General features: G+C 40.0%; 2 protein-coding genes across 4 annotated transcripts in view; both read left to right on the top strand.

Moving 5' to 3' along the window:
* acap3b (ArfGAP with coiled-coil, ankyrin repeat and PH domains 3b) overlaps positions 1 to 18,275 on the top strand; it is a 55,261-nt gene extending 36,986 nt beyond the window's left edge. Inside the window, exons 5-26 of one of the 3 annotated variants that reach the window (XM_058373102.1) lie at positions 33 to 91; positions 175 to 358; positions 852 to 896; positions 1,063 to 1,158; positions 2,391 to 2,465; positions 3,486 to 3,497; positions 8,739 to 8,851; positions 8,957 to 9,008; positions 9,216 to 9,316; positions 9,423 to 9,534; positions 9,919 to 10,127; positions 10,837 to 10,906; positions 11,018 to 11,112; positions 11,202 to 11,416; positions 11,937 to 12,032; positions 12,233 to 12,325; positions 12,852 to 13,072; positions 13,190 to 13,299; positions 13,580 to 13,690; positions 13,784 to 13,845; positions 15,800 to 15,846; positions 17,761 to 18,275. In XM_058373102.1, coding sequence (XP_058229085.1) covers positions 33 to 91; positions 175 to 358; positions 852 to 896; positions 1,063 to 1,158; positions 2,391 to 2,465; positions 3,486 to 3,497; positions 8,739 to 8,851; positions 8,957 to 9,008; positions 9,216 to 9,316; positions 9,423 to 9,534; positions 9,919 to 10,127; positions 10,837 to 10,906; positions 11,018 to 11,112; positions 11,202 to 11,416; positions 11,937 to 12,032; positions 12,233 to 12,325; positions 12,852 to 13,072; positions 13,190 to 13,299; positions 13,580 to 13,690; positions 13,784 to 13,845; positions 15,800 to 15,846; positions 17,761 to 17,829 — 2,247 coding nt within the window. In that variant the 3' untranslated portion in view covers positions 17,830 to 18,275. Of the gene's footprint in view, positions 1 to 32; positions 92 to 174; positions 359 to 851; positions 897 to 1,062; positions 1,159 to 2,390; positions 2,466 to 3,485; positions 3,498 to 8,738; positions 8,852 to 8,956; positions 9,009 to 9,215; positions 9,317 to 9,422; positions 9,535 to 9,918; positions 10,128 to 10,836; positions 10,907 to 11,017; positions 11,113 to 11,201; positions 11,417 to 11,936; positions 12,034 to 12,224; positions 12,326 to 12,851; positions 13,073 to 13,189; positions 13,300 to 13,579; positions 13,691 to 13,783; positions 15,847 to 17,760 lie in introns of those variants that run through there. The other 2 variants (XM_058373101.1, XM_058373103.1) reach the window with 2 other exon arrangements.
* Positions 18,276 to 19,279: 1,004 nt separating this feature from the next.
* LOC131342900 (ubiquitin-conjugating enzyme E2 J2) lies at positions 19,280 to 24,128 on the top strand. The gene is made up of 7 exons (XM_058374197.1): positions 19,280 to 19,438; positions 20,510 to 20,640; positions 20,797 to 20,837; positions 21,974 to 22,076; positions 22,497 to 22,635; positions 22,775 to 22,855; positions 22,984 to 24,128. Exons 2-7 carry the CDS (start codon positions 20,510 to 20,512, stop codon positions 23,269 to 23,271), a joined length of 783 nt encoding a protein of 260 aa, XP_058230180.1. The 5' UTR covers positions 19,280 to 19,438; the 3' UTR covers positions 23,272 to 24,128.
* The last annotated feature ends 653 nt before the right edge of the window (positions 24,129 to 24,781 follow it).

Raw genomic sequence — 24,781 nt, 5'->3', positions numbered from 1 at the left:
ACTAATACATCAGTCTGAAATGTCTCCTGTAGATCCTCTTTGACCAAGCCCAGAGGTCCATTAAGCAGCAGCTGCACAGTTTTGTCAAAGAGTAAGTTTTTTTTCTTACTTTCTAACTTATTTCCATAATCTTTCATTCCCTTTCTCTAACGATTCTTTCTTTCCACCATGCAGGGATGTGCGCAAGTTTAAGGAGACAAAGAAGCAGTTTGACAAGGTGCGAGAGGACATGGAGATAGCGCAGGTGAAAAACGCTCAGGCTCCTCGCAACAAGCCGCACGAGGTGGAAGAAGCCAGCAGCACGCTTGTCGTGAGCCGGAAATGCTTCAGACAGCTCGCCCTCGACTACGTACTGCAGGTGACTTTATTAAAATTATTTTTTCTTAAAAAGCAAAAAGTTGATCCAGTATTAAAAACCCTTTAACCTTAAAACACAGAATAATAAATACATGAGTAAAAGATTTTCTTATGCAGTTTTATTTAAATAAAAAAAAATACCTGAAGTAACTCAGTCAACCCAGATTATTAAAATTGTTTAATTTTGGTGGGAATTTATACAGATTTAAAGCAGATTTAAATACTAATAAATATGAAATGTTAAGTTTTTATTTTTTTATCTAGTATTTCTAAGCTTAAGTCTGCAGTATCTCAAATTTTCACTGAGTAGTGGAGTAGTTGTAGATAGATAGATAGATAGATAGATAGATAGATAGATAGATAGATAGATAGATAGATAGATACTTTATTCATCCCAATGGGAAATTTACAACATTGTAGTATTCTGGCACAGTTGCTCAATTAAGTCTTTGCATGCTCCTAAGACGTCCTAACTCCACTCGTTTACTTCACAGATCAACGTTTTACAGGCCAAAAAGAAGTTTGAAATCCTCGACTCAGTGAGTGATGATTTACTTCTTTTTACTCGCTTAGCTGAATCTCCAATGCTGGAGATAAACATTGCAGCTAATGACACAAGTATCTGTATCAGCACCGGTGATGGAGAATCGAGTCTTCTCTTTGTCTCTCTGATTTTCTCTCCCTTTCGGTTTTTGCCTTTCATAGATGCTGTCCTTCATGCATGCACAATACACGCTGTTCCAGCAGGGATACAACCTTCTGGATGAGCTTGACCCCTACATGAAAAAGCTTGCTGCTGAGGTGAGGTTCTGCTTCATCATGTCCACATGAGCTATACACCAACACTGATTAAGAAAGATTAAGCATTCTTCATACATTACAAAGCACTTAGTAAGAGTAGATCTGCTGAATCCAAATAGTGCTATAGACGCTGAAAATCTGAAGTGAAACTGAAGTGTATGGTGTGTGTGTGTGTGTGTGTGTGAGAGAGCAGAATATTTAGAATGCATCAGTACAAATTAAAATGATCCCACAGCCATGTTGAATCCTCAGATCCGGTTGGTCAGAAGGCACTGGTTAGTTTTCTATAACAGCAACTGCTTAGTTAACACACTGTGTTACTGTTATTATAGTAGATATACAAGGAGTTAAAAGTCTTCCTTTATGTTTTCCGATAGGACTAACAGCTTTATGGATTCTCATTAACATCATCATATATTCAAAATAGAAAAAAAAACTAGACTGGAGTTTATAGCTGTTATAACGCAAGTGATAACAGGAACTCAACTGTTTTGTTAATGTTCAACAAAATTACAGTAACGGATAAAAAAGTGCAATGTGGCTCAAGTGGTTAAGGCTCTGGGTTGTTGATCGGAGGATCAAGGTTCAAGCCCCAGCACCACCAATCTCCACTTGGGCAATTAAGCAAGGCCCTTAACCGTCTCTGCTCCAGGGGCGCTGTATCATAACTGACCCTGCGCTCTGACCCCAACTTCCATAGCTGGGATATGTGAAGCAAAGAATTCCACTGTGCTGTAATGTGTGTGTGGCAATAATAAAGGCTTCATGCCCTCAGTTCTTCTTTTATAAGTAAAAAATTGTTCTTTTATAAGTAATTGTATGTGCTGTTTGCTGTGGCACCAGATGAATAAAACACTTTGTTTACTCCCTATATAAGTAACAACATTCAAATTACATTTTGATCATTCATGAAATCGGCATATTTTAGCAGAGATTACATTGATTCTTGTTATTGTCCACTTTCTCAAGTCCAAACGGAGGCTAAGAAAGACAAAAGTGGCCCAAATCCACATTAAAGAATACAATTATTAATGCAGTTAAATCCAAAAACCTCATTAAGTCACCAAGTCCAGGATCTTTAGATAATAATACAATAATGTTTACTATTACTAGCAGCTTATAACGGAACCGATGCTAAAAAAGCTCCTGAAGCCCCTGTACATGTATAAATGTGGTGTGTGTGTGTGTGTGTATGATGTATGAGGTATTTACTCTGTGTGTCCTGGCTGCAGCTGGATCAGCTGGTGATCGACTCGGCCATGGAGAAGAGAGTGATGGAGCACCAGCACGCCGTCATCCAGCAGCGGGTGAGCGCCGCTCGTCTTTCCTCTCATTTCAGCCAGGGTCTCGGGTATCCTTGGGTGAAGACTCATTCCAGGCTGTATTTCTCCACTTGTTATGGAGCTATGATCAGATAAATAGAATGAGGAACTAGCTGCAGGACTAACTTCAGATATATACAGAGCACCACTGTTCCTTCCTTCATACTGGTGGTCATTCATTTTAGTGCACACGTGGCACCAGTATTTGTTTTGAAAGGTTGAATTTGATCAAAATAAGAATAAAGTACATTTCCCTTACCAGCCTGGGGACTTTGGGCCTCATGACACACACACAAACACATGCCCACACTATTTGCCACCCAGGCACTGACCATCTGTTAGCACATTTCTAGCCAACAGGGTATCGCTATACTGAGCCAGCTAAGTTAGATCCTAAAATTGTATTCAGAAATTTCCTTTCACTGTATTTTAATCCAAATTCGATTCATCTGACCTTTCGTTTGATTTTAATCTGTATCGACAAACTCTCCCTCAAAAAACTTATGTCCATGAATTGTCTTATATCTGGAGAATTTCTCAGATTCCTATGAAGTTGGGAATAGTATAACTGGAGATGAAGCTCATTTCTGAGCCGGAAAATAAAAAACCAGAAGCAGAAATGAAGAAACTAGTCAGATTCATCGTGCTGTGATAGTGATCATCACAGTTTCCGAAGGAATATTTACAGAAATATAATATTACTGGTCTATAACACTTTTAAAATGTTATTAAATGTAGCTATAAAGGAAATTTCAACATTTTCAAGGACAGACATTTAATATGATTAAAAACAATATGTTAATGCACTGACAGCAGTATTGTGTGTTTATTTTGCTTTAGCTCTCTGTTTAAGTCCAGACTATTAATTTAGGCATCCGTAGACTAATGTTTTATGCCTACATATACAATATTTACTATTTTTATTGTTGCATATCTGTTAAATAACTGGCTTTTCTCTCTGTCTCATCTCTCTACATGATTGTCTCCTCCATGCTGCCTCCGTAGACTTTGATGCAGGTGAGTAAATTTCCACCTTTTTTCCATAACTGAATAATTAAAATGTTAAAATGTATTTACAGATTAAATAAAGGTTTATGTATCACATTTCTATCCAAAACCTGCAATATGTGACTGAGAGCCTTGTTTATTCTAACTGAGGGTGATTCATTCTCAGTCTATAAAATATTGATTCATGTGTGTTGCCTGTGGACGAGCGTAAGCGTGTGTGTGTGTGTGTGTGTTTGGCTTTGAGTGTGGGAAATGGGAAGACACACAGAAACAGCCAAACAACACATGGGCTGTGAATGTATTCATCCTGAATGTTTGAAAGTGAATAAGCACAGGAGGTGGTGTGTGCTTTAGAATAACTTTTACGATGCCGTCTGCCTTTCGGTTTGATCTTTAGCGACTGAACCCGGCCTTTGTCTGTTCACACTCACACACATTTGCATGAAGGGTTTGACTGGTGCTGAGTGATGTTTTTTTAAATAAATGATCTTGTAGCCTCTATGACGTTTTTGTAATTGACAAACTGTACAAAAAATGATTCTATGATGTACGTGGAAGTGTTATTTTTTTTTCTAATACATCGGTCGTGTATATTTTTGTATTTGTCAAAGCATGGTTAGCGACTCAGCTTGGCGTAACGCAACCAGGATCCCTTTCAGCTATTCAGATTGGGACGCAGCAATGAATTTTCCCAATATTCTCAGTTTGCAGTTAAGTGCAATTACAGTCTAATTTTAGCTTCGTGGAGGATTATTTCAGTATCCGGATACACAAGAGTGAGGTCTCTTCATTTATTTTGTCAGCCTGTATGGCTACAGCTGGATATTGATACTTCAATTTGTGTCAATTATAATATGATCCAATTATAATATAAAGTGCACAGGCAAAATACAAACTCTACAGAGAGTCTATGGGTCAGTGGAAGGACGCAGAAATATAATAGTCTGGGTGAAGGAGGTGTGGTTGCAGAAAGTTTAGACGCTGTATTTGTATTTGAGTAATTAATCTAATACTGAACTGTTTCACCCAGATGTGATCACACACACACACTCAAGCACATCAGTAATATTTATTATTGCTATCAGCTGATGGGAGATCAGTACATTCTTGTGCTTGCCCTGTGCTCTGTGGTTCAGTAAAGGAGCACCAGGTGCATTCAGGATTAGAGGTAGAGCTGGATTCGAGGCCAGCTTCCCTAATTGGAGCAGATGGCATTGGCGCTGAGCTAATCGAGCCAGAGGAATTAAGGTGGCGCGCCAAAAAAACATCACTGTTAAATTAGTGCCACCAACTGTCTCACACATGTGCAATCCAATTCAAGCCCGTTTCTGTATACACACACATGTGCAGACACACAGCGGAGTCGTCCCCCGGGCTACGTCTGCATCGCAGAGAATAAGGCTTACAGGTGAAACCAGCCATCTGCCTGGACACAAGGGACCGGGGTTTAGAGGAGGTTTGGTGTTGACTTTGACAAAATAGTGCCTGGATTTGGCTTTCAGATGCCTTTTTAATTCTCAGTGCCATCCAGCATGGGGAGAGGGCAGATCTCTAGCTGAAAATGGAGAATCTGATAGAAAAATGAACAATAATGTGCTTAGAACAGACTAGTGTGTCGGTCACAAAAATAAAGACAGTGTAGTGAGAGTGTTAGGTTTATGCTTAGCATGCATCATGTAGATTCGCTCTGTCTGCTGGGAGATTGACACCTCTGCCCCGCCCCCTTCCAACTTCCACCAGAGAACAGAGCGGCTGCCGTGAGCTCAGGGCTCTTTTCTAAAGAAAGTGTGGAGGGATCATAACCTTCACTGACCTCATGACCCCACACAGCTTGATGTTCACTTTGTGTACCCTTGATTCTATACCATATTTAGTACACTAAGAGCTCTTTAGACACAATCACCCATATCAGACATGGACAGACAAATGAGCTTGCATGTTGACTTTCAGATGCTTTAGGTGGCTTTTAAATCTTAATAAACAGCAAATATCTCTTCACTGACACATCGAGCAGGTGACACAAGAAGCCTGAAGCTGTTTCTCAAGTGACTGGATGTGAAAATGTACCATGGAATTAACAGCTTCGTCTCTGATCACAAACGTTCGCACGCTTTTAACAAAGCCGCATCTCTGCACGGATAATTCCACTTCCTGAGATCAGCACCGAGAGGGCGGTCCATCTGATTTATTCGACCGATTTATCAGATTCCTGTGCAGCCCTTTCAATCCATTTCCTTCCCTCTTTCTCGCTTTCTTATGTCTGGCATAAGTTACGATCTCCCCGGCTGTCTTATCGGCCTCGCTCCTGTTCCTGTCCCACGTTACATCTGCCACTCCACACACACATGGACATAAACACACATCCTTGCAGTATAATGCACACGCTGGTCTTTTCTGTGAGGCTAACGTCATTGCGACACCCCTGGGACTCCCTTATTATCATTCTCCCACAGAGTTATGGTATGTTCGGCAGGGTCTGGCAGCTGTGTGTGAACGCGTGTGAACGAGTGTTGTGCAAATATGCCAGACAAAGAAAGAAAAAACACTGGTAATAAAAGAGGAACAAATGCTTAATGAGAGATATTAGGTATGGAATCGAATATGAATGCATATTTGTATATAGTTGTGTTCAAATTTCAGAAATCCCACAAAATGCTCTTAAAACTACACACAGATTCTTTTATTTCGTAGTCTTTGCAGGAGAATCTAGTTAACAGTGGTGTGTGCGCATTTCTGATTTCCTTATAGAGCTGCCACTTTTTACATCCTACACAATCCACAAGCAGCACACAGGGCAGTGTATCTCTGCTGCGTCAACAAAAGGACGTCATTGTTTTGGAAGATTGTTAGCTTGCTTTCTCCGTCATATTGTATAGAAGATATCTTGCCAGAAAGCTGGTTCAGAGGTTCGGCAAATAACTATTCAAATGATGCTTCTTCCAAATATTTGGAGCAGATACAGATACATATAGTGAAGTGGCATTGTGTTTTGATTTGATTGACTGATGAAAGCTCTGACCAAACAGCATGTTCAGTTCCACATGGGAACGTGCCTGCGAGTGTATCAGTGCTGGAAGGAAGCGGCTGCAGGTGGGGGACTTGAGAGGGGCAATAATGTTTGCTTGATTAAGCAGGAATTGTTTTGTGGACTGCCAGGCAGATGGACACTGGCTATTCCAAAACTAAGTGCCCCCTCCCACACACACACACACACCTACCCCCAGCTCCTTCAAGCTCCGTTTAAGTGCGATCCACACTGCAGGCCGGGGGAGGACCTCTGAGCAAGAGGGCACTCGTAAATCCGCGGAGCATGCGGTGGCTCTGCTCGTGGCTGTGAAATAATGTCTATGGTCAGGTCAGGAGCTGCTTGCGCAGAAGTAGACAGCTGTATGCTAATCATGTGGACGCTGAGCTCCAGAACACGGCAGAGAAGCAGCACTGGAGCCAGGTGGCAGCTAAGAAGAAGTGCTGCACATGAGGGTGGCGTCGTCAGTCACTTTGAAGCCACACTGCTGTAAGGTTCGCGTGCATGTTCCCTAATGGAACGGAGATTAGCGTAGTTCACTTGTAGACTCACTTTTCAAAGCTCGTTCAAGGAACTGGAATTATTTCTCGATTTGTGATGCTGCTGGAAAAACTTTTTGTAAAGATGAAGATATTCGGGAAGTTGTGGAGGTTTGATTATGCTTTGGTGAGTTTACTCATCTCCTATTTTTTTTCCCCTCTTTCTCTGTATAAAACTGTGCACATCTTTAATCCAAAATAAATAAGACAAAGGATTTATCTGACCCTACCAAGACCTGCTATGTTGCACAGATAATATTTCATTATCCTTCATAAGTTACAAACCTGCTCAGTTAAGTTATAAACAGCAACAGATCTTAATATGATTTCTTAATTTACTGTATGGACATCCTATGCTTATTTTAAGCATCTTCATCCACTTCCACATCCATCTTTTTTATCTTTGTTGCATTGAGGTTGTTGTATTAAATCCCATTCCTCTAGTATAATTTTGTCTTCTTCTGATCAGGATTAAAGACCAGTCTCAAATCTCCTTTCTTGTTTTTGTAAGCTATTTATACAGTTGATTTATTTGCCTGTCGTTGTAATAGTGTACAGCCACATATCATTTTTAACTTCTTTATAGATCAGTTATAAGATACTTGATGAACATTTCCCTTTTGTCGAAAAGCTCCAAATATTAAAGGAACTTTTCTATCCTGGGGCTTCCTCCAGTTTAAAACAATATAATCCAAAGATCTTTGTTGATATAGATTATGTCTAATGTATGCATATTACTATACGAAAGAATTCCTTGTCTTTATTTTCAACAGCTGTGTTATGGAGGTTTACTGGTCAGAAACAGCTGGAGCTTATGCTTTATGCTTTTTCTCACTGATGTGCTTTACCATTATTCTCACAACAATTTTGTTAATAATGAGTTGTTAAGGTGGTTTTACAGAAATGATTTCTTTTAAAAGCTAGTGTTTCTGTGAGATATTACACAGTACCTCACTTCAGCATTTATTGATAATAAACCAAAATATCATGCAGGTGAATGAGTATTTTTATGCTAAGAAGATGAACGTTATAAACGTTATTTCAGTCCCCTTGGTGGAAATAAATTATTAGGCATTAAATTCAGTGCCACTTCTCATTAACTGCTGCCTTATTATTCAGATATATGTACTTAAATTATATTAATTAGTAACTTCGGTGATTATAATGATGCTAATAAGGGGAAAAAAAAGAGAAAGCCTGGATCCTGGAAGTTTATACTTGCTCATGAAGTATGTTACATTTGGATATGACAAGAAATCAAGCCTTTTATTATATATAATTATATATACTTCTATTACTTTTATGTATAATATGAGATTACAGATTGCTCAGGGTTGATCACCGGGTGGACAGCAAATGATGTAAAATAGTCAGTAGTGCACTAAAAAGCATGTCTACATCATCAGTAGTCTTTCAGTTCACCTTATTTTTTGTTATTTTTGAGATGTTTGATATTCTACAATTATTATTAAAATGCTGGCTGGAGTAAAAACTATGGCACAACTTTTGTGTTGTTAGCTCAGTTAAATAATACCAATCTTCTATAATAAAAATGGCTTGATATGTTTTATCACTTCACAGGAGGATATTAAGGTATCAGTGTAGACTGATGGCGGATTTCTGTCTTTGAACCCTGTGGCATCATTAACACTCGTGTCATGCGCATCGTTATTCTGTAATTTGCAGGACTTCGCCTGCGATGATTCCAAGGTGGAATTCAACGTGGACGCTCCGAACGGGATTGTGATGGAGGGATATCTGTTCAAGCGATCTACAAATGCTTTCAAAACATGGAATAGGTAAAGAGAAGATCTTCTATCTCTCACATCTCTATTATATATAGAAAATATACATTAATAATAATAATAATAAACGATTCTGTGCCTCTCCATTCATCTATTCAGACGATGGTTCTCTATACAAAACAGCCAGCTTGTCTATCAGAAGAGGCTTAAGGTAACTCCACTTACATTTTAATATAATATAATAAATCTAAAAAATATGAAATAGTTCTTAATGTTTACCCCATTCAATGATATACTTCCCTGGAAGACTATTCATAAGACTGAAAGGATTTTTCCAGGTAGTTTTGCTAAAAAATAATGACATCTTCCTTTACAGTGAATGTTTTTTCCCCTTAATTCTTAACTGTTTTTATTACAGGATGCTCTTACAGTCGTTGTGGAGGATTTGAGGCTTTGTTCCGTCAAACCTTGCGAGGACATCGAACGGAGGTTCTGCTTCGAAGTGGTGTCACCTACAAAGTACGTATTTTCTAATACTTGGTCAGTATTTTCTAGCAAACACTTGTATATGTGTGTATCCTGCCTGGGTGTGTGAATTATAAGCCACCGTTTGTTGCTGTTGCAGAAGCTGCATGCTGCAGGCCGAGTCTGAGAAGCTGCGGCAGGCCTGGATTCAGGCTGTGCAGGCCAGCATCGCCTCAGCCTACAGAGAGATCACAGATAACTACTATATAGAGGTATGTACTGTGCTTTTCTGTATATTCACAACAAGCTTCCACAACAGCAGCATTGTTGGCGTAAATAAAACATTAAGTAGCTTTTATGTTGATATCACAGATTCAAGTTTTAAATCATCTAAATGCCTCTCTGTCCTTTATACTCGAACCCAGGGCTTCTTAAACCCCTTTGTCAGACAGTATGCTAACAAGTGAAACCTTTGTAACAGATCATTTAGTCTGCTATTTATATAAAACTGTATATTCCTTTAACTATAAACCTATAAATCTTTTTTTTTTTGAGACCTCAGATGTCGTAATAGAACATCACTGTATGTAAAACGATGTGTCTCCTGTATACCCGAACTTTAGTCCTAACTGCAGCGTATAACTCTGTCCTCTCAGCATTTGGACAGGACGGCGTCTCCCTCCACCAGCAGCATCGACTCGGCCAGCGAGCCGCGGGAGAGGAGCGTGAGGGGAGAGAGTGTGCTGCAGAGGGTGCAGTCGCTCCCGGGAAACGAGGTGTGCTGTGACTGCGGTCAGGCCGAGCCACGCTGGGCCAGCATCAACCTGGGCATCCTGCTGTGCATCGAGTGCTCCGGCATCCACAGGTAACACCTGAAACCCTCTTAGAGACGTCTTACGAATGGATTAAGGATCATTACGAAGTAATTTGACAATCACTACTATAGTAACAATGATTAGAAAAAATGTTATCCCAGTTCATATTTATAATCACGAAACATTTGCTTTTTATTATTTTGTGCTTTTAAGTAAACCCCATCATGTCATACTTCCTGTATATATTAGAACAAATTCACAAGTGTCATTTTAACTGAGACAAACAATAAAAGGTTTATATAGTTTACATATGAATTATAGTTGACTCATCCCTTAGACGCCAGCTCTTCCACCTCAGCAGCCTGAGGATCTGTAGATCAGCGGCGCCACTCAGCTAATCAGATTAAATCTCTGCCGTCTCTTCCAAAGACACTGGTGGCAGGAGACAAGGCACAAAGACACTGAGAGGCATTCTGTATTAGCAGACGCAGACTAAACAGAAACTGTAAAGCAGAAAGAAGGGGAAGTGTTTTAGATGGAAATAAAGATAAATGCACCTGTATGTAACAGATCTGGCTTTTCAACAAGCATTCATCGTCGTTCTTTTGTTATACTGGTTTGTCACCGAGATATAAGCAAAAAGCAAATCCAAGCCTTGTAGAACGAAGGCAGGTCATGAAAGAAAATCGGAAAATTTGCTTAACTGTACATCGAGTTCAGTGTTTCATCGTGCTGTTCTGATGATGTAATACTGTGTAGGAGTTTAGGTGTACACTGCTCCAAGGTTCGCTCTTTAACACTGGACTCCTGGGAACCAGAACTAATGAAGGTAATAAAACTCCTGTCAGCTTTTCTTATTACTTTGCCATTTCTGAACTTAAAACATCCTCTACAATTTCCTCTTCTCTCTCTCTCTTTTTCACTCTCTCTCTGAAAATAGTTAATGTGTGAGCTTGGAAACGCGGTAATTAATCACATCTACGAGGGAGCCTGTGAAGAAAGAGGTCTGAAAAAACCCGGACCCAACAGCTCGAGGTCAGTTTGCACATTCATCTCATGTAAAGATGGCCTGTTTGTACTGCGAGTTGCGTAGAAAGCAAAGTTTTCTTCTTTCCTCCACTCAGGCAAGAGAAAGAGGCCTGGATCAAAGCTAAGTATGTGGAAAGGAAGTTCCTAAAGAAAATGTGTGGCTTAGAGGCGCTGGTCGAAGGTGGCAGGAAGTCTCATCACTGGCACGTGAAAAAGTGCAGAAGGAACAACAGCGCCATCGGAGCAGCCAAGACTCGACACAAATACAGACACGATGGTGGAAGCGTGTCACCGGCTAACTTATCCGCAGGTACTAAAAACCACACCCAATAACTGATCAATTGAAAGTGCATGTAAAGAATAAAGCACTCTGAGGTATAGAGCTAATAGTTAAATAATCAATGACAGGATGGTGTTATGTGGCCTGCCACAAACCACTCAGTCACTTCATTCATCCTGATTTTTATTGAAGTATTTTATTAGTATAAAGTATATTTCATTAGTATACGCTTATAAGTATATTCCTGACATTTTTAGGTTAGTCAACGTTTCTTATCAGTTTATAGTTGCATCTAATGATGTGAAAACAAAGACATGTCAATTTTTCTCTCATGAAGCTAAAATGAAACAAATGCAGCCTATTACATAACTGATAAACCTGAATGAGTCCTTTCCATTGAATTACAGGATAAGCCTGTAATTTTCCTTGCAGCTGATATTACATCTTGTAGCATCACAGTACAGCTTAACTCACGAAGACGAGCATGTAAACTCACTACAAGACATTTTAATTGCTTATTGATTATTTCCGCCTCTGTCTTTATCTGCAGCTGCTGCAGCAGCCAAATTCCGCAGGGAATCGCTTTTCTGTCCCGACGAACTGGACTCGCTATTCTCCTATTTTGACACTGGATCCGGGCCGCGCAGTAAGTCGTCACACCATTTTGAAACCAATTCTCACTGATGGATGATTGGATAGGAAACTCTTATGGGTAACTGTTATGGGAAGCTGTTCTGCGGTGCTGTAGCTCTCTGCTTTTTGAGGATTTCATTGCGTTAGCTGTGTGGTTGAGGAGGCGGTGAAGTGAGTAACGTGTCCGTGGCTTGGCCCTCTTTGGCCCCACAGGTCTCAGTAGTGACAGCGGCCTCGGCGGCAGCACAGACGGCAGCACTGACATCCTGGTGTTCGGCTCGGTGGTGGACAGTGTCACAGAAGAGGGTGAGTACTCAGTCCACATCTAGTTGTGGGTTTTCTTCAAACTGTTTCCACAAAATTGGAAGCACACAGTTGTAAAAGGATGTCTTTGTTATGCTTGTAGCATTAAGATTTCTCTTCACTGGAACTAAGAGGACTAAACGTGTTCAGACATGGTTTGTCAAAGTTAGACTGAAAAAACTCCAGTGTCCTGCACAGAGCTCTGACCTCAACCCCACTGAATACTTTTGGGATGAATTGAAATGCCGTCTCAATCAACATCAGTGCCTAATGTGGCTGAAGAAGCAGAAATCCCCACATCCACGCTATACAATCTAGTAGAAATCCTTCCTAGAAAGATAGAGTCTATTATAATGAGAAAGCAGGAACTAAATCTACAGTCAGCAAATGCTGTGATGATCAGGTGTCCACAAACGTTTAGGCATATCATAAATAATAGTTTAATAACATTAAATCTGACCGACAGAAATGTAGAATATTTTCATTATCAGTGCTTCAAAGAATTATTTGCCCGCATGCTTTGCTGCAGAGTGTGAAGACTCGGAGGAATCTAGCGGAGAGGTGGAGGTCGAGCAGGAGTCATCAGACCCGGAGGACGTACGGGAGCTGCATCCAAGCGTGCTTCTCTATAAAGCCTCACAAGCCCGGAACATGCCTGTCATGGCTGAGGCATTAGCACACGGAGCGGACGTCAACGCCGTTAACGAAGAGAACGAAAGCAGGAGCCCTTTAATACAGGCTGTCACGGGGGTGAGTCCACCCGCACCGTCACTTTCACTGCAGCTTTGTTGAGTTACTGCTTTTAAATTCAGCAGTAGTATATGAGCATATACCTAACACAGTCTTTCTGTCTCTCTCTCCTCTCAGGGTTCTTTAATAGCCTGCGAATTCCTGCTGCAGAACGGAGCTGATCTGAATCAGAAAGACGCGCGAGGACGAGGCCCGCTTCACCATGCAACGTCTTTGGGCCACACAGGGTAAGCCTCAGCAGGGCTTTATACCGTAAAATGTTATTAAATTATTCTTTTCATTTATAATGTAATATAGCAGCTATAAACAGTTGTTCCATCACCAGCCTCGCTTTTTTTCTCTCCTCATTGAAGTTAATAAGACAAAAAAATCCTCACACTGGAGACTCCTTCCATTACAAACATCGCCTTCATAACAAGCCCATTTATATCTCACTGCTGTCTGAGCTGCTGTTTAGCTTGTGTATGGATCAGGTGACGAGTTCTCCTGTCCTGTCCTGTCCTGTAGGCAGGTGTGTCTGTTCCTGAAGCGAGGAGTGTGTCAGACGGAGGTGGACGAGGATGGTCAGGACCCTCTGAGCATTGCTGTGCAGGCGGCTAACGCAGACATTGTAACTCTGTGAGCATCAGAATCATTCTTCTTGTGAAACAGTGATTGTTGTAGCTACATTTATGTGTTTTTTGTAACCATTCGACCTCGTCTTTGTGTTAGGTTGCGGTTGGCTCGGATGAACGAGGAAATGCGGGAGGCGGACGGACACCTCGGACAGCCAGGTCAATACCTGGGCAGCAGCCCCACCGAGCAGCAGTACAAGAAGTGCATTCAGGAGTTTATCTGCCTTACCATAGACGAGTGCTAGGGGGAGCTCCTGAGAAAAGCTAGGGGGAAAATGTCCAGTAGCAACAAATCGAGGCGTTGTTAAGACTGAGTGAAGACGCCTCGTCTCTCACTACGAATAATTGTTAAGGAACACATCTTCGGTCACATTCCTGACAGTTGTGTACTGCTATACAGATGTATTTTCGATCTTTATGGTAAATATGTAGCCTGTCTCGGTCCACAAAGGTATTTAGGAAAAATCAACATGTTCTAGATGTTAGCAGAGTAGTGGCTATGGAACGTTCAGTACTCAACCCCACACTGAGCGTCCGGGCTTACTAGTGGTCAGTCGCAGGTAGTTTGCCGTCTAGCTGATGTTTTCGAATCCGATGGTAGACTTTCTGCGGTAATATTTTGCCACCGTGTACAAATCCGACTGCGTGCACTTTTCCTATCGACAGTATTTGTATATGTTTTGTTTTTGCGTGTATTTTTATTTATGAAGTTCCGCCCGGTGGACTAGTGCAATGGAAACTGGAATACAGGAAATCTGTATTTTATTTTACACTTTTAGTTCCAAGCTTAATCTAATTCACTTTCGGAAGTGCTCTCTCAATGATTGATTTTAATTTGAAGTCCTGTAAATTGCAGGTCTTTTCGAGCTCCTTTAGAATAATCCCAGATGCCAGTTAAGCTAAATAATTTATCAAAGCTAATGTAATATGTTTTGTATATTTGTACAAGTCCCCAAAATGACATCATGTGATTTAGTTTCCCCTGAGTTGCTGATAGTTGGTTTCTGCATGCAGAACATGCTCGCTCGCATGCCCATCCTCGTTTTCTAGAAATGCATGAGGTTTTTCGATGGCATCTGTTGCCATGCGGTTCGAAACACAGTCGATTGAGGTGTTTGGTTTTGTTTTTTTTAACGTACGTCAGCATGAACTTCACCGGTGTTTTGACCTTCAGCCCTGGACATGATGCAGTTAGAAGTGGAAAATGCAGTGTTATGTGATGATGGTCAGCTATAAAATCCATACATCTGAAGACGAATGGAACTGATCATGCTTGAGGCATTTTTTTTTGTTTAGACAAACTGCAGGGGGCAAACTCATCCTGTTTAAAAGAATCATAAAAGAGTAACATGATGAACATGTTCTGTCTTTGGGAGTGTGTTTAACATGAACATGTACAATTTCCTCTGAATAACTGTGGTGTAAATACGCGTTACTGTTCCCTCCTGCTTGCGCTCTGCGTTCTACTGTGGATCCTTTGCATCAGTCTGTACAATCTGTTTAAAAGTCCTGTATTTGGAGATATTATTTACGTAAACTGAAATCGCAACCCGTTGAAGAAGAAAAACGAAAATGCTGAAAGAATAAAACTATGATGCTTTCGGACTCCTCGCTCTGTGCTGCGCTTGGTCTTTATTCCTGTTTTCAGTGCGTCTCTTTGTAGAATAAAAAAGCATTTAGAAGTATAAATGAAGGAAAAATCTAACGTTTTTAAAAAAAATACAATAAAGTGAGTCATGGTGAACTCTTGTGTGAATTGAAATGCTACAGAGAGACGTACAGGCTGGGATCTGTGTGTGTTTGTGTGTGTGTGTGTGAGAGAGAGAGAAAGAGATAGGGATTCTGGTCTGTGGGTTAATGCTCAGTAAAGCTCTCTGTGCATTAGTGAGAGTGATTGTAAGGGATTGTATTTGGATCGCATCAAATCATTCTCTGTCAGTCATTCTAAACAGAAGTCTAGCATAATGCTACGCTGTATAGTTGGCTGGTTAAATGTTCTCTTTCCGCTTCATGTCCTTTGATGATCCCACAGTTTGAAGGGGTTAAAAACACATACATGGAAAGCTTAACGTCAAGTTTTCCTTGTCTTATGTCAGTTTTGTTCTCTTTATAGATGCCAGTCTTCCTCAGAGCCCTCAGCGGGTAAAGCACAAGGAAAAAGTGAGTGATGTTCCCTGCTCTGCTCTGGTCTGGACTGGTGTGGTGTGGTTGGGTTAGTGGGGATGGAGCACTGTCTTAGTGGTGTGGGGTTTATAGGCTTCTCTTCTATCGCTCTCATATCTCATATATAAATCTCGAAATCTATACATATATAGACCACTGGACGTTGTAAGGGATACCTGTTAGATCGGGTGGAAAGGAGTTCCAAGGCGATCTTTTCTAATTAGATTATTAAAGCCCCAATCAGGAACAATCTCTGATTTATGGAAATAGAGTACTTCATCCATCTATCCATTACCACTCCATCCATCCATTTATTTTCTGTAGTGCTTATCCTACACAGGGTTGCCAGAAACCTGGAGTCTCTAACCCTCATGATTCAGGGCACACCCATTCACACACTGTGAGCAATTTAGAGATGCCTACAGTGTCTTTGGACTGGACAAGGAAATCCCCAAAGCACAGGGAGAACATGTAAACTCCACACACACATGGCGGAGGTGGGAATCAAACCACCAAACCCTAAACATACCACTGTAACCAAATAAATAAATAAATAACCGAGCCATTAATTATACTAAATCTAACTTACAAGGCCAGATTTTATGCTAGTGATTCCTGATTGGGGTAAATATCATCGTGATTTATGCTTCAGCTTTCTCATGGGCTATGGGTTAATAAAAATAATGGTTTCATGCATACATGTACTTCCGAGGTTAATTTGGTTTGAAGCACAATGGTTGAAAGATAAATAATACCTCATTACTACATTATTTTCCAATAACAGCGCATCTCAAAATGTTTTATTTCTTTTATACCACAGCAGTTTGCCAACACTAGCAATATTTTATTTGTTAAAGAACACGTCTTACTTTTTAAATCCAGTACAATGATGTGGAATATACGAGACATGTTAGTTCCTGTTATAAACAGTCGTTCTCTCACTAGACAAACATTCATCTCATCACATTCCAGAGAAGCAAACAAACTTTTCTGTGGTGGAAAACATAAAGCTATACCTCTGACTGTTAGAAAGTGCTGGAGGCTCTTTCCAAAAAGGGATAAATAACCCTCTCTCCCAACAGAAAACGTCATCACGCTACACACGTCTGTTTCTGTAAAGCCTCCACCATAGAGGTCTCTGAGAATGAGCTGTTACTACAGATACAATGACATGTTAGAACGAGCGTGTTGATACCAACGTGTGATTTGCCTTGCAGCTGGTATAGAAAAGTAAATCAACACCAATCAGTGACACAATCCATACCCAGAATTCAACAGTGCTGTGGTATAAAATATGAGTTACATACACCGATCAGGCATAACATTATGACCAGTGACAGGTGACGTGAATAACACTGATTATTTGTCCACAAAATTGATGTGTTAGAAGCAGGAAAAAGCGTAAGGATTTGAGTGAGTATGACGAGGGCCAAACTGTGATGGCTAGACCACTGGATCAGAGCATCTCCAAAACTGCAGCTCTTGTGGGGTGTTCCCGGTCTGCAGTGGTCAGTATCTATCAAAAGTGGTCCAAGGAAGGAACAGTGGTGAACCAGCGACAGGGTCATGGGCGGCCCAGGCTCATTGATGGACGTGGGGAGAGAAGGCTGGCCCATGTGATCCGATCCAACAGACAAGCTACTGTTGCTCAAAATGCTGAAGTAGTTAATGCTGGTTCTGATAGAAAGGTGTCAGAATACACAGTGCATGATGGGTCAGGGCTGTTTTGTCAGCAAAAAGGGGAGCAACACAATATAAGGCAGGTGGTCATAATGTTATGCCTGATTGGTGTATATATGAGGAAAATATGAGTAATATTTAGTCTACATGAATACACCCAATTACACGTTTATTAGGATAAATCTGGGATTCTGTACATGTATAAGTTCACTTATCACTTTTTTTTTTTAGATATCACCACGGTCAGTGAGATCGTTCGGGAGTTTCCGCACATGGCTTAACACGAGTCCGAAAATGTGAGCCGAGTTCATTCCTGGAGTCAAGTTGAGCTGATTGTGATTTTCAGACATGAATGTTGCTGCTCCAATGAGCCTAAAGAGACCTTTGTACCAAAACAAAATCCTTTAATCACTCTATTAGAAAAAAAATAAAAATAAAAACTTGAGGTCCCTTACTCAGGGTGGTTTGAAGACATTTTCAAATAGAAAAGAAAAATAATCAGAATCCGATCTTGGATTGTTTTCTTCACAAATTTAGAACCATTAACCAGCCAAAGAAGCAGTTTTTAATTAGATAAACACAATTCTATGTGTGAAGAGGAATTTTAATGGATCTAGGCTATTTTATGAATTGTATTTTGTATGAGTTTGTTTTCTTCTCATTTTTGATTTGTGTCAAAATATTAGAATCTTCAATGAAATATATGACTTAAGTTATGTTTTAATAAAGAACTATATTTGCCCACATATACAGCATGTTATGGAACAGTCCTCTGTCATGTCATATTCTTGGGCTGGGTTTTATTTATATGTGACTTTCTAACCCACAACAATTCATCTTCTCTGTTTATACTGTTGTGTCAGGTTATTTGAACATATTCAGGAGATGATACACCTGGCCATACATATGATTACTGTGTTGTTCACCTGCAAGATAGATGTATCTGTTCCTGACGCTGACTTTGTTTTGTTTGCTTTCTATTCAAATAAATGTGACATGTCAAAAATGTGTACACTAAAGCAAGAATAAGCTTTAATCATCATGAACGGTAAAGGCGGCGTCACAAATGATCCTCAGAAAAGCCACTGAAATGGGTCCGAGATCAGTCAAAGAAGGTACATGTGATGTATTCTTTATGAATTGCAAACACATATCAATGGTATTTTTATTGGGGCGGAAACCACAGAGCCTGGAGGTCAACCACACAGGTGATTAACCTATTCTTCTTCCAAATTCAAATGATGTGGAGGTTTTTTATTCCCAATTTAAAGTGTTTTCCCATTCCAGTTTAATAATATTTCTCCAAATTCCCATTACAAAGTGTTTTATTTCCCAATTCCCATTATGGTATTTTTTTAAATCTGAATCCCATTCCAAAATATGTTTTTTCAGTTCTCATTATCAGTGTGTTTTTTTCCCTATTTAAATTCCAACTTGTTTTCCCCATTTCCCATTACATGGGTACTTTTCCCCCCATTTAGTATTTTCCCACTTTATGTTACTGGTATTTACTGACGCTTTATTCTCATTCATGCTTTCGTTAAGTCACGTGATTTGGGTTGGCACATGCGCACACACCCTGTACATGTCATGTGGCCAAACATCGTGAGCTCAAGCGGATAACACCCTACCCGTTTTCCGACAAAGCCGGCTTCCTGAATTAGGATTGGCTGTTTGTTATTAACGACAGTGAAACTGTCCAATCAATATGCTGTATCATCCCTAAGAAGGCGGGGTTTGACGATATAGAGGTGGGAAAGGTAAGGCGGCTGACAGCCGTGATGTAAATACCGAGTTGGCTAACATATTAGCCAAGTGCTTTCTTTCTTCGACACGGTTTTACAAAATAAACGTCGGTCAGTTCGTCCGTCAGAACAATAAAAAATAACCTTAGCGACTATTTTAAGAGGTATGTATGTGTTATGAAATATGGTATCTTATTCATAATGTGGCTCGCGCCGTAGAGAGAGAGAGAGACGGTTTGACAGATACTGAGGGAGATTAGCGTACACTGCTAACACCATTAGCCGACAGCCCTTTAACTAACATTAGCTAGCATTAGCACAGATGCTAACTGCTTCCCTGTCTTTAGTTCAGTCTTTTCCGACACGTTCAACTAGCTAAAAGAGATGGATTGTTTTGCTTTTTTATTCATATAATGCTTTTAAAATATGAATTTTTCACACATTTTCCCCGAAATTTAAAAGAAGTGAAAGTAGCTAAAGCGGAAATAAGAGTGTGGGTAGGGCAGCACTGATATTCAGCACAAACCTGGGAAGAATTAGCCGGATAATTTAATTCCGCAAAAAGTAAGCCTAGAACTTTAGTACATTTATAGATGACACATAAGATAAAGATTCCAGAGAACATGAATCACTTTATTATTCCAGATAGTGTGGGATTTAATGACCCGTTATAAACTTGGCAGGCAGTGTGTTCCGTCACAGTGACCTGGATTATCTCCAGATCTGTAGAGTAATGAAGGTGGTCTTCAGTGTTTACATCTTTTATTATTCAGTGTATAATTGATTCGATTCTTTAAGCTGATGCACTGAATGTAGACACATGTTTTACCTTGGAGTGGCCAGGTTGGACCCATGACGGGAAACAACAGCGAATAAGGAATACACTTAAATATATACAAATATAAACGGTAACTGATTCATCACACTTACAATAATCAGTCCAATCTAGCCTGGAATTTCTCTTCTTAACAGTCGGGTCTGGATCTTCAGTTGTTCTTCATCTGTTATAGGCTACCTTGCTGTACAGTAAGGTTAGAAGTACCAGCAAGCCAGTATTTTATCATAAAGCATCTTTTCTATGATCGACATGTTAGTTTTCTAGTGGCTGATAGCATGTGAAGAGTTTAATGATGGAGATGTGTTGACAGGAAATGTGTCATTTTACTGATTGCAGAGGAACCTATTCCTTCGGTTTTTATATTAGATCTAACCTAAGGATGACCATTTATTTTCAGATGAACAGCAACGGGAATAAGAGAGCACCAACAACAGCAACACAGCGTCTAAAACAGGATTACCTCAGGATAAAGAAAGACCCTGTGCCTTACATCTGTGCTGAACCACTTCCCTCAAATATATTAGAATGGTACGAGATCTTATTTTCTTTCTCTTCGCCAGAGGCACCATGAACACATTTTGTGGTTTCTCGCAGTGGTAACAGGATTGTGGCCTTACATTGTATGTTTAAAATGAATGCAAGCTTATTTACTTGCATTTTTTTTTGTCTTTATCTATGCTCTAGGCACTATGTTGTACGGGGACCGGAGAAAACACCTTATGAAGGTATTTGGGTTATAAATATATACACTACAAGTTTTGGGACACCCCACCAAATCATTTAATTCAGGGGTTGGGCTCGGCCCCTTTGTTCCAGTGAAAGGAGCTCTTAATGCTTCTGCATACCAAGACAGTTTGGACAATTTCATGCTCCCAGCTTTGTGGGAACAGTTTGGGGATGACCCCTTCCCGTTCCAACATGACTGTGTACAATGCAAGGTCCATAAAGACATGGATGATCGAGTTTGGTGTGGAGGAACCTGACTGGCCTGCACAGAGTCCTGACCTCAACCTGATAGAACACCTTTGGGATGAATTAGAGCGGAGACTGTGAGCCAGGCCAAAACTGTGACGTCAGCCTTTACATGCACATGAATGTAATATGGTATAGTTGCCCCATCCTTTGCAACTATAACAGCTTCAACTCTTCTGGGAAGGCTTTCCACAAGGTTTAGGAGTGTATTTATGGGAATGTTTGACCATTCCTCTAGAGGCGCATTTGTGAGGTCAGGCACTGATGTTCGACGAGAAGGCCTGGCTTGCAATCTCTGCTCTAATTCATCCAGAAGGTGTTCTATTGGGTTGAGGACAGGTCAGTCAAGTTCCTCCACACCAAATTTGCTCATCCATGTCTTTATGGACTTTGCTTTGTGCACTGGTGTGCAGTCATGTTGGAACAGGAAGGGGTCATCCACAAACTGTTCCCACAAAGTCGGGAGCATGAAATTGTCCCAAATGTCTTGGTATGCTGAAGCATTTAGAGTTCCTTTCATTGGAACTAAGGGGCTGAGCCCAACCCCTGAATTTAATGATTTGGAGGGGTGTCCCAAAACTTTTGGCAATATAAGTGTAGATAGAGGTTCCGTATTATAGTATGATTTTGTGGAGCAATATTTTTATTGAGGGCAACCTAAAATTCATTTCACTCAACCATTAAAGTGGGACAAACAAGGCAAGACAGATCTGTCAATTTTTAAACAAGAAAAAAATGTGGTTATGTAGATTTTTTTTAATAAAACAACAAACTAATAGTTTTATAATACTAGTATTGCATTTTAAGTAATATTTAGTATTTCGATTTTTAAATATCAAATAATGTAAACAGAAAACCTAACTTAAGCTTTATTTCATGTTGTCTGAAGGTGGATACTATCATGGAAAATTGGTATTCCCAAGGGAATTTCCCTTCAAGCCACCTAGTATTTATATGATAACACCGAATGGGAGATTCAAATGCAACACAAGGTAACTTTCACAACAAAACCGACAGGTTTAAATTTATTTCATGCTGAATTATACAAATGTCTGTTTTTATCTATGGAAATGATGTACATTTTAATTTATTCTTATTACATTCAGATTGTTAGATAAAGATTATTGTTAAAGATTAAGTCTTTTTTCTGGTCCTTGTTAATATGAAAGAAACATGTAGTCATTTTCATTCCATTTCTTTTTCTACACTCCTAGCATCAGAACTATGCATTTTTTGGTTATACTGTTGATGAAGAATTCTAAACATATTTGCATATTGCGTTTTTCTGAGATAAATGCATTGCTGCTTTATTGAAGGAGTTTGCTTTGGTCTGTTGGACACTTATTGCTATGCAGTTGACTGATCATGGGGCCCTTTGTAACTCTTCTGGGTTTGGTATTTCGGTTATCCAGGTTATGCCTCTCCATTACTGACTTCCATCCGGACACGTGGAACCCCGCCTGGTCTGTGTCCACCATCCTCACAGGGCTGCTAAGTTTCATGGTGGAGAAAGGCCCCACGCTGGGAAGCATAGAGACATCTGATTACACTGTAAGTTTCACTAGACACCTTCTGAGGTGAAGGAGTATATATACTATGTATATAATATATATACTATACTGTATATAAACTATATATATTTATATATATATATACTATTTTGTGAAATGTCACGTTTGTTTTCCATTAGAAAAGACAGCTGTCTGCACAGAGCTTGGCTTTTAACTTAAAGGACAGGGTCTTTTGTGAACTGTTTCCAGAAGTTGTTGAGGTGAGTCTTAAATTGTTTGGATACAATTGTTGGTGTTCTCAAGACACTTGTTGCTTCTGCACTTAGGAAAAATGTAGTGTTTATGCAGCTGTGCTTCCAAGCCAACTTCAGCTTTAATTCCTTTGCAGGAGATCAAGCAAAAGCAAAAGGCTCAAGAAGAGCTCAGTTCACGGCCGCAGGCTCTACCGCTTCCAGATGTGGTGCCAGATGGGGAGCAGGGTCACTTTGGGCTCCCAGAGATGAACGGCCACGTCCCTTTGGGAGAAGCGGTGGCTCCTCAGCACCTCGCCCTCCAGCAGGCTAATCGCAATCATGGACTCCTTGGTGGTGCGCTTGCGAACCTGTTTGTGATAGTGGGCTTCGCTGCCTTTGCTTACACGGTAAAGTATGTACTACGGAGCATAACCCAGGAATGAGACAGGACCTTACTGGACTGGGCTGAAAAAACTTTTTGTGGGTATCAAGTCACCAAAGTAAGCTCCCATTCCTTTAAAAAAAAAACTCACTGAGATGACAACCCTTGTAAGAATCTAAGGAACATCAGGACGGTGCTTTTGAAAGTGCCGTAATACAGCAGAAGACTTGGCTGTAGGTTCCTACACGATTTCTGGATTGCTGCACAGACTCAGCACATGACCACTGACCAATCCAGGGAAAAAAACACGTTATTGACCGAAAGTTACTCTCAGCCCAGGCACCCGAGGCAATGCTCATGTCTCTTCAGTTATCATATTGAAAGAAATGACTGGTGTTTTCTCACTTTTATTATTGAGGGTGGAAACCACAGACCAATTTCCAATTAAGGAATTTTCGTGTACATCACACATTCACTCTTCATGGGTCTTCTCATCTGTGTAATTCAACCAGCATTCATCTTCCTTTCCACTGTTTTTCATTCATAGTTATCCATTCTGACACCAAATTTCGCTTCGTCTATGATTTGCTTGAAGGTAAAGTGTTACAAGGCGCAGTTTGTTCCTCCTCGTTTATCAGTTATCATTTATTATTCTGGCTAGTTGGAACTTCCCCGATATGTAATGCTATAGGATGATAAATGTGGGAGGTAGAGGAATGCTATGAATAAATGACATTAAATCAGATATTTACTTAGTTGTGTTTAATCTTTTACTCATTGTCGTGTAAGGCAAGAGTCAGTGGTGGCTATAATTCCTTTGCACTTTGTGAAAGTGGTTTAATAAAGAGTGCTGTCATGATTAGATTAACATATGTCCCATCTTTCTTCAGCATTAAAGTATTTTCATTGTTTCAAAAATGTCTCTTTCTTTTTTCAAGAAGCTGGATGCAACAGATAGGATTGATATAAATAGCTATAACGATCTAACGATGTAAGATCAACTGCTTATGCTTTATGCCTATTATATTATTATGACTATTCAGTGTGCATTCCCCATATACAATCATTAATGGATACCATTACAGCAATGTAGTAATTTTATAAAGCCTCTATTTGGAGGTTATTTCTCCAAGGTGCTCTCCAAAACAGAGCATTCATGGAACAGTGTTAGAGGTCAAGCACCACTATTTATTAAACATTACACAAGACTGGAAGGAGCCGAAGGAGCTGGACAATGTTTTTGTCAAAAGTCATTTTTATTTAGACTCAATGTGCAAAATTCACATGTGATCAGAAGTTTCTGGAAGATTCAGACGAACCCTTTTGGTATCTAGAGCATGGATGTAGATGTCTGACGTGAACATTACCGGAAGCTGTGTGGGATTTTATGCATTGGTTGGCTGATTTACATAACTACATAAATGAGCAGATATATAGGTGTTGCTATTAAACTAGATGGTGAGTGTATGCTGTCATGAAATGTGTGATTGGGTTTGAAGGTCTTTAGCCCATCTATTAAAAAGCAAATTATCTGATCTAAACTGATGTCTTTTAGATTTGAAACACAGTGT

Source organism: Hemibagrus wyckioides, linkage group LG21, assembly GCF_019097595.1.
Source record: "Hemibagrus wyckioides isolate EC202008001 linkage group LG21, SWU_Hwy_1.0, whole genome shotgun sequence".
Lineage (NCBI taxonomy): Eukaryota > Metazoa > Chordata > Actinopteri > Siluriformes > Bagridae > Hemibagrus > Hemibagrus wyckioides.
Note: the sequence above shows the minus strand (reverse complement) of the source record. Positions and strands in the feature narration are given on the sequence as shown.